The following is an 8656-nucleotide window of genomic DNA, read 5'->3' on the forward strand; positions in this document are numbered from 1 at the left end:
GGGAGAAGGGGGCGTGACCGTTTTCTTTTCGAAGCACAGAGAATAACGCACAGCAGCAGTGGCAGCAGTTGGTTCGCTGTGTGGCGCGTGGTCATTTACCCACAACCACTTCTACCCTCAACTCTCCCCCCTCGCGAACCAGAGTCGCAGCCATGAAGTTCCTTATTGCCGCCGCCGTCTTGGCCCTGGCGTGAGTCAAGAAGAACAAGGGTGTGGGAGAGAGGTGTAAGGGTGTGTGTGTGTTGGGGGGGGGCGCTTTCTTGCTGTCGCTGCATCGTGGTTGTGACCCTGGAGGTTGTTTGCTGGCAGCTACTTCCACGTGAGTTGTTGGCGAATGATGTGACTTTGCTTTCTCAAGCGCCCACTCAAACACACACGAATACACACTCACTTGCATACACACACTCATGCTCTCTGTTTTGTCCCACAAACGTGCAGGGTTGCCTCTGCCCAAGGCACCCCCTATCCCGAGTGCCCGAGTGATGTGGTCGACCAAGCAAGCTGCGAAGCCAAGTGTCCGACGTGCAGCTTTTGTTCATTTCAGCAGTTCAACGGTCAGAGCGCCTGCCACTGCGGCGAGCTCACGAACAACGAGCCAACGTACGCCTGCGAGCCGGCATACAACGACGATGAACCAATGAACGACTCTCCGTCCTACCCCGAGTGCCCCAACACCATCCTTGACCAGGCGAGCTGCGACGCACAGTGCCCGTCTTGCTTCTCGTGCTTCTACATGGACACCCCTGCGGGCCCGACCTGTTTCTGCATCATGTCGCAGAACGACGCTGATCCCGAGTTTGGCTGCCAACCAGTGTACTCCATGGACGATGACTTCTTTGGTGGCCATGATGATGACATCGCGTATTCCGACCCTTGCCCGAGCAGCGTCGTTGACCAGAGCAGCTGCCGGGCTGCAATGTGCCCGGATGGAAGCTGCGAATTCTGTGAATTCATGCCCAACTTCGGTTGCCTGTGCAGCGGCAATAGCACCGAGGACGTGTCCGTCTGCTCCATCGATGCTCCCGCCGTTCACATGAACCAGTGCCCCTCCACAATCTCGGGCGCAGGGGACTGCTACACCGGGTGCCCCCACTGCGACTCCTGCACGTTTGTTGTTGGCCGAGGCTGCGCGTGCAGCAAGAACGATGTCCTCAAGTTCACGTGCGGCGACGTGCCCGAGAGCGGCTTCGGTGATGACGACTTTGGCGGCCTCTTCCCCGGCATGGATGCTGGCGCCTACCGCACCTTTGCAATCGAATTCCTCGTGACGCAGCTTGGCGCGCAGTGCCGTGATCCCCTTAACAAGGCACTCACCACGGACCTCGTCAAGTGCTTGACCGAGGGTGAAGTCCCAGACTTTGAGTTCGACTTTGAGGACTCGGCGTCCATTGACACTATGTGTGGCAACCGCTGCATCAGCCAGTTCTTCCGCGGTGTCTCAATCCTCGATGAAGCTGGTGCGTGTGTGCGTGTGCGTGTTTACTGCGTATGCGTGTGTACGTGAAAGCTCGAATGCTCCTGCTTTCGTTTGCCATGTGTCGACACACTGCCATCTGCTCATGTGAATGCTGTGTACCCTCCTATCTCTCACGCACAACACACCACGAACACTCCGAATCCGACATGCTGGTGTTGCAGGTTGCCTCGCCGCTCTCCCGGCAGACGATGACGACGACCTTGCGTCCTTTTTCGAAGATGACCAGGACGACTACGACGACGGCGATGATGGCGACCTCATTTCCGGCATTGAGGACGTGCGCGAATTCATGCCGCTGGCAGGCGCCGTCTGCACCAAGTCCAGCAGCAACAAGCAGTACTGCGGCAAGATGGTGCCCTACCTCGACCGAGCCTTGTCAAGCCCTGGCAACGTCACAGCGGATGACTGCCGCGCCATCATTGGCTATGGCGCATGCCTCGGCACCTTCCGTGCTGCCGTTACCGTACGTTCGACACGATCAAATTGCCTTCCACCTTGTGTGCACGCCACTATCTGCCGACACGCTAACCACAGCACATTGACTGAACAGTCGACTTGCACCGAACAAAGCTCACCGTGTCACCTTTCTCTCTTCACTGTACCATGACACAGGAACACCCCACCCTGTTTAGTAGCGATGATGATGACAACGGCATTGACGCTGACAACTTTGTTGCCCAGCTCGAGAGCCTGTGCCGCGCCCAGAACGTGACGGGCATCACGGAGGCCGCTTCTGCCACGGAGGCCCCCTCCTCCCTCGCCAGCAGCTCAGGTCGGTGAACCGCTCGTGCGTGTGTGTGTGTGTGTGTGTGTGTGTGTGTGTGTGTGTGTGTGTGTGTGCGTGTGTTTGTGTGTGTGTGTGTGTGTGTGTGTGTGTGTGTGTGCGTACGTGAGTGCGTACGTGAGTGCGTGTGTGCCTGCGTGCGTGCGTGCGTGCGTGTGTGAATCGCTGGGTCGCCGTGTTGCATCACCCAGTGTTTCACTCTAATGCTGCTACCTACTCACCCAGTCACAACCCTTTGCCCGTGCTCGCTTCCGCTCTCAACAGCCACGTCCGTGTCTGGCATCGTTGCCTTTGTTGCTGCCGCCGTTGTCGCCGCACTCCTGGCCTAAGCGCCTGAGAAACCAACCCGTGTTTGTGTGTGTGTGAGTGTGTGTGTGTGTGTTTGTGTGTTTGTGTGCGTGTGTGTTGTTCATCCTCCTAGAAGTGTCTGCAGCGGCTTTGTGCACTTGCCGCGAAGCACTGCTTGTTGAACGACAAAACTCCTACAAACGCCGTGGTGAATGCACCCTTGCTTCCATCTCACACCGCTTGCGCAAACCTCCTACCCAATAAATCTGTGTGCACCAGCTCAACCTCGTGTGCGTGTGTGAGTGTGTGTCGTTGAGATCACATCACATTGTATCAAGGCCCAACGATGGCACATTGGTGTAATGAAATGACAAGCAACGTGTGCGGAACGAAGCAAGATGCGCAATCAACAACGACAAGGACACGAGCAAAGAACACAGCGACTCCCACCCATCATCATCCAGTAGAAACAACAGATCTCCCATCATCAACGCTAAACATGCGCTCATATGCACAACTCAACGAAACCACAGAGACGATCAACCGGGCACGACATACACACACACACACACACACACATCAACCTGTCCGGAACAAGACGTTTAGACCTCATCAATGCTTGCGGTTGCAAGCGCCCCCAAGTGTTGACGACGACGATCCCTGCAGTATGCATGTGTGTGTGTGTGCGTGTGTGTGTGTATGTGTGTGTGTGTGTGTGTGTGTGAGTGACAAGGTCACACAGTGAGACTGTCGCAAATAGCGGAAACACGGCCCATGGCGCAGGGACAGGCAGGGAGCGCACCTGAGTTTCTTCAGTTGCTCGTCCTTTGCCTTGATAAGCTCCTCCAAGGACTCCTTGTCGGCCTCCAAATTGCGCATCTGGCGTTTTAACTTCTTGTTCTCGCTCCGCTGGTCCTCCTCCATAGACTCCTGCCACGAAGAAAAAAGTGCGTGAGGCGGGGTGAGCTATGGTTGTTGTGGATGACATCCTGGAGCAATCCCGTGACGCGCGGACAGCGCAATCGCTCTCGCAGCGGAAGGCACTCGTGCACAAGCAAACAAACAAACAAACAAACAAACAAACAAACAAACAAACAAACAAACAAACAAACAAACAAACAAACAAACAAACAAACAAACAAACAAACAAGCAAACGAAAATATACCCGCACACACACGAAGCAATCAAACGAAACAAACGAAACGAAACTAAGGAAACAAACAAACGTAGCGCACCAGCTCCTTCAGCTCGGCCTTGAGGCGCTTGTTCTGGCGCTCCAGGTGGCGGATGCGGTTGGCGGCGGCGGCGGGATCCGTTGTCGTCAGGTCCAGGGACGAGTCGAGGTCGCCCTCGCCCTAGTGGTATCCGCACGCACACAAACACACATGAAGGCAACGGTGGAAGAGGTGTGAGCTGGTGGTCATGTCACGCGAACCGACACACACACACACACACACACACACACACACACACACACACACACACACACAGGAACAACATGAATAGCCGTGTGCACACCAGCACAAGCCCCCTCTCCTCAAAACACGTCGCACCTCCGTCGCATTGTCTGCGGATGACCGACGCTGGCGTTCGCCCTCAAGCGCCTTCTTCAGCTCCTCGTTCTCGTCTTGCAGCGTCTGCACCTCGTCTCGCAACTCCGCAATCACGCCTTCAAGGCGCGCTGTCTCCTCTGCGTGCGCTGCGTCGTGTGACGAAGGTCCGTTGCTTGCAGGCAATTTGTCGCCATCAACACCGTCGTTGTTGTCGCCATCACTCAGCGTTGCACTGCCCCTTCTTGACCCACCACCATCTTCAGGTGCACTGTGTTCTTGCTTGCCCTGCTTGATGTTGTTGCTTATGGCCTCCTCCAACTCGCTCTTCAGCTCTGCAATCCGTGTTGCCTGCCGCGACGTCGCCGCCCGCTCAGCCTGTCTCCGGTGTGTGTGTGTGTGTGTGTGTGTGTGTGTGTGTGTGTGTGTGTGTGTGTGTGTGTGTGTGTGTGTGTGCGTGTGTGTGTGTGTGTGTGTTTGTGTGTTCGTGTGTGTGTTCGTGCGTGTGTGTTTGTGAGCGAGCGAGTATGTGTGTGTGTGTGTGATAGAGCCATGCGCAGGTCATTCCCATACTTTTCGTTGTCTCCCATACCAACCAACCACCACCACCACCACCACCACCACCACAGCTGTTGCAAGAGCGGACCGTGGCAGCGTCCTTGTGCTGGCGAATGCTGACGCGCGCCTCTGCAAGGTCTTCCTCCAGGTCGTTGATTCTGTCGCGCAGCTTCTCCCGGTCGTACTGCACCGTGATCTTGTGGTTCTGTAATCTGTTCACGTGCAGCAGCGTGTCGCGCAGATGCGACGCAAGCAGCCGTACGCGCTCGTGCAGGGCCTACACAGAAATCACAATGCACGGAGGAGGCAGTTGGTGGTGGCATGTGCATGCACGTGTGTGTGTGTGTGAGCGGGAGAGAAAGAGAGTGTGTGCGTGTGCTTGTGTTGTGATGGTCGCTGGAGTTGACCGATACTCCAACCGACAAGGAAAAATTCTTGGGTGAGGATCGCACACGTGCCAATCGGCACTGCAACAGACAGACAGACAAACGCAAACACACACACACACACTCTCTCTCACTCTCACGCACACACACACACACACACACACACACACACACACACACACACACACACACACACACAAAAGACGCACACGCACCAAAACGCTTTCGTTGTCGCGATCTGGACCACCCAACACGGTCTTGCAGAGATCATCCACTTCCTCCAGCGTCTCGGTGACACTCTATCCCAACAAAGTCGCCGCATCAGCGTGAGTCAAGTGGCATTCTCGTGCGCGCAGTTGATATTTGCATGTGCACCCGCATGTAGATTGTTACAGGTGGCCATCTCCAAACAACAATGCCGTAGCAGTGGACATGTCCACAGGAACAACATGGCCAAGCAGCACGCCACCTTCTCTGACGAGCGCTGCTGTTCACGCTGGGACTTTTCCCTGCGCTGCTTCGCCTTCTGCTTGGCGTCCTCCAAAGCCTTCCTGTACTCTGAGTCCTCTTTGCTGCGTTGCTCCTGTCAGCAAGGGGAAGCGGATGTACCAGGGTCAAGTACAACGTGTTGATCGCAGGCATAGCCCATGAGTTGCGGTGGTGCGTGAGCAAGGACAAAGCTGGCCTGCGTGCACTGCCGTCGACGAACATTCTGCAGCAAATACCACAACAACCACCAGCCAACACACCAGCACCAGCACCAGCACTGCTGCTTCTAGTGCCACGCCAACCTGTGCTGCCTCGTTGAGTTTCTGCTGGAGTCGCAAGGCGCGCGCTTCCTCGCGCTTTCGTCGCCTCTCCCTCGCCCGTGCTTCCGCCTGCGCAAGATGGCAAGACGAGGCGAGAGGTGAAATGGGGTGACAAGAAGAAGAGGCAATTGGTGATAAGGAAGAGCAGCCCAACGGGATCAAGCAAGCTAGTACATTGTCATGACAAGCAAGCAAGTGGCAGTTCACGGGCTTTGTTGTTGTTGTTGTTGGTGTTGATGATGTTGTTGTTGTTGGTGTTGTTGTTGGTGTAATAGGTTTGATTGGTGGGTGGAATGCTGTGGGGTTGTTTGGTGGTTGCCCACCTCTTCGCCGAGGGCGTCCAGTGCCTTGTTTTCAGTTGCGTACGAGCGAGATACGCCCTCGCGCACTCGGCGTGCGCTTCCACCCCCTTCACTCATGGATGAGAGCTGATGCGATGCGAGAAGACGAGACAAGCAAGAAGCAAGAAGGGTTGGTGTGGTGGTGGGTTCAAGACAACACACAACACACACAAAAACACACGAACGAAGCAGCAACCGCCAGCAAAACTGTCGTATGCACTTTGTGGTGTTGCAGAGAGACACATCAATCAATCACTGAATTCAGTCTAACAGCAGCTAATACGTTCTGGTTCTGTGGTCGTCATTGCTTCGTTCTGCTCACCTTCTTGCTTGCTTGCCTTCTTGCTTCAGCTGGCGGACCACTGCAACCAACTCCCAGCATCGCCGTCATCATTTCTCATACACCACGACTCTTCAGCAGTTCAACAGCAACACACACGTTTCCACTTCACACACATACACCTGCACACAGGAACAGCCAGCCATCGTCATGTCGGACAAAGTGAAGAAGCCGACGAGCAGCAATGGCCTCTTTCGCCCCATCGCCATTGCGGCATCAGGCAAGCAGGCTTGTTGCGTGTCGTGGGTGGTGTGCGTTGTGAGGGTGCCATGGTGGCGGCTGTGGCAGCTGTTGTGGTGGCTGTGATGGCTACGTGCTTGTTTGACTCGCCTGTGCTCAACGGTGCACGCGTGTGCGCAACGCTGGTTGTTTCTTTAACAGGGGTGATGGGCATCTTCTTCGGCATTGCCATGGAGAAGGCTCGAGGTAACGATGATGATTTTAAGGGGGAAACGTGTCAGTGTGGTAAAGAGGGGCCTGGCCCCGCTGCGCTGGCTGTGGATGGGATGGAGGGGCGAGAGGGAAGGATTTTGGACAGGACACGAATGTGGGTGCTGACGTTGCACGTGCTCTCCCCTCACACACACACACACACACAACACATTTGCAGTGTTTGAGCCCATGGTGATTCGTGATCAGATGGTGTTCTCCAGGTTTATCATGGTGAAGATGTTCTTGTCGGCGGTTGTTGCTGGCCAGCTCGGTTTCCTCGCCCTGTCGTTCCTCGCCCCCAAGAAGCTGCACAAGGCCCGCGAAGAATACGCGTACGTACTACTCTCGCGCCTCCTTCCACACACACGGCGCCAGTTCACATGTCTGGTATTGTGTGTGTGTGTGTGTGTGTGTGTGTTGGTTGCAACTGCAACAACTTGAGTGGTGTTGTTGCTCACCTCGCATGATGGCGGTGTTCCTTTCTTCCCCTTTGCCTTTCTCTGCTTGGCTTGTCCTCATGGCAAACAGCTGCTGCGTGTACCGACGTGGTCTGTTCGACACCGCCATCGGAGCCGCCATGCTCGGCGCAGGCATGACCGTTGCCGGCGCGGTACGATTGCCAGCAAGCAAGCGCTTGTGTGTGTGTGTGTATGTGTATGTATATGTGTGTGTATGTGTGTGATGGGGCAGAGGACACACTGAATGCTCTTCCCGCGCCGCTCACGTGTCATTCTCAATGTTATATGCATGTTGCTGCTGCTGCCTCTTTCCTCCGCCAACTGCAGTGCCCAGGGATGGTGATCATTCAGGCCGGCAGTATGGTCCCCAACGCCGCCTTCACCATCGGCGGCCTCCTCTTCGGCACCTACATCTACGCATGTACGTTGGCGCGCGTGTGTGTGTATACTCGTGTGCAGGTGATCGTGAGTGCAGCTTTTGTGCTTGCACTTGTGGACCTGTGTGCATTTGTGTGTGAGTGTGTGTGTTTGCGCAAGACTGTACTGTTGTGCTGTTGAGCGGCCTGCTTGTTGCGCATGCATACATCTCAGTATCGCTCGTTTCCACGCCCTTTCTCCTCAAATCACTTCGTTTCACCTTTTTCTTCATCTGTCTCAAACAGCTGTCCATGACTTTGTCGTGAAGTTTTTCCACCGCCCCGCCCACCATCCAAGGCACGTGCACACAACCACACGTGTACACACACACACACACACACACACACACACACACACACACGCACACACATACACACACACACACACACAAATGCTTGCATGCACGCATGCATTGCATGTTTGCCATGTCCACAGGCTGCAGCCCACAGCGCTGTTTGCTTCCTTGTGCGCCTGACACTCTTCCTTCCCATCACACCACACATCGCGCCACGCCCCTCACACCACGCACCATTCACTGCCAATATGAGCAGGTCGAAGGTGTTCTTGGACCAAGTGGCCGGTGTGTCTGCGCCCGTGCTGTTTGCCAGCATGTCCGCTGCCCTCGCCACCATCATCCTCGTCCTCGAATACTTTTTCCCATGGACCTCCGAGGTGTGGTTGCTTGTGCTTGTGTGTGTGTGTGTGTGTGTGTGTGTGTGTGTGTGTGTGTGTGTGTGTGTGTGTGTGTGTGCTTGTGTGTGCTTGTGTGTGCTTGTGTGTGCTTGTGTGTGTGTGTGTGTGTTTCTTTTCTTTGC

The 8656-nt window shown here is 55.3% G+C and overlaps 3 protein-coding genes across 3 annotated transcripts in view; 2 read left to right on the plus strand and 1 right to left on the minus strand.

Moving 5' to 3' along the window:
* The first annotated feature begins 11 nt into the window (after positions 1 to 11).
* Positions 12 to 2836, plus strand: PTSG_00132 (uncharacterized protein). Its single transcript, XM_004998630.1, has 5 exons — positions 12 to 190; positions 439 to 1457; positions 1639 to 1940; positions 2090 to 2249; positions 2526 to 2836. Exons 1-5 carry the CDS (start codon positions 153 to 155, stop codon positions 2588 to 2590), a joined length of 1584 nt encoding a protein of 527 aa, XP_004998687.1. The 5' UTR covers positions 12 to 152; the 3' UTR covers positions 2591 to 2836.
* Positions 2837 to 3097: 261 nt separating this feature from the next.
* Positions 3098 to 6437, minus strand: PTSG_00133 (uncharacterized protein). The gene is made up of 9 exons (XM_004998631.1): positions 6177 to 6437; positions 5836 to 5922; positions 5514 to 5627; positions 5260 to 5343; positions 4747 to 4935; positions 4104 to 4478; positions 3786 to 3905; positions 3352 to 3479; positions 3098 to 3209 (listed from the first exon to the last, which is right to left on the minus strand). The coding sequence occupies exons 1-9, from the start codon at positions 6270 to 6272 to the stop codon at positions 3152 to 3154; spliced, it is 1251 nt and encodes a 416-aa protein (XP_004998688.1). The 5' UTR covers positions 6273 to 6437; the 3' UTR covers positions 3098 to 3151.
* Positions 6438 to 6684: 247 nt separating this feature from the next.
* PTSG_00134 (uncharacterized protein) overlaps positions 6685 to 8656 on the plus strand; it is a gene marked incomplete at both ends in the record, with an annotated part of 3634 nt that continues 1662 nt past the window's right edge. Inside the window, 7 exons of the mRNA XM_004998632.1 lie at positions 6685 to 6754; positions 6916 to 6960; positions 7145 to 7298; positions 7495 to 7576; positions 7752 to 7845; positions 8087 to 8138; positions 8393 to 8513. Of these exons, the coding sequence (XP_004998689.1) occupies positions 6685 to 6754; positions 6916 to 6960; positions 7145 to 7298; positions 7495 to 7576; positions 7752 to 7845; positions 8087 to 8138; positions 8393 to 8513 (618 nt within the window). The remainder of the gene's footprint in view (positions 6755 to 6915; positions 6961 to 7144; positions 7299 to 7494; positions 7577 to 7751; positions 7846 to 8086; positions 8139 to 8392; positions 8514 to 8656) is intronic.

The sequence above is a fragment of the Salpingoeca rosetta genome, assembly GCF_000188695.1.
Source record: "Salpingoeca rosetta unplaced genomic scaffold supercont1.1, whole genome shotgun sequence".
In the NCBI taxonomy this organism is placed as follows: Eukaryota; class Choanoflagellata; order Craspedida; family Salpingoecidae; genus Salpingoeca; species Salpingoeca rosetta.

Coding starts and splice junctions, on each gene's coding strand:
- PTSG_00132 (XM_004998630.1), top strand. CDS start 153: ATGAAGTTCCTTATTGCCGCCGCCGTCTTGGCCCTGGC. Junction 1,458..1,638: donor CTCAATCCTCGATGAAGCTG/GTGCGTGTGTGC, acceptor CTGGTGTTGCAG/GTTGCCTCGCCGCTCTCCCG. Junction 2,250..2,525: donor CTCCCTCGCCAGCAGCTCAG/GTCGGTGAACCG, acceptor CGCTCTCAACAG/CCACGTCCGTGTCTGGCATC.
- PTSG_00133 (XM_004998631.1), bottom strand. CDS start 6,272: ATGAGTGAAGGGGGTGGAAGCGCACGCCGAGTGCGCGAGGGCGTATCT. Junction 4,936..5,259: donor GCGACAACGAAAGCGTTTTG/GTGCGTGTGCGT, acceptor ATTTCTGTGTAG/GCCCTGCACGAGCGCGTACG. Junction 4,479..4,746: donor AGCACAAGGACGCTGCCACG/GTCCGCTCTTGC, acceptor CACCGGAGACAG/GCTGAGCGGGCGGCGACGTC.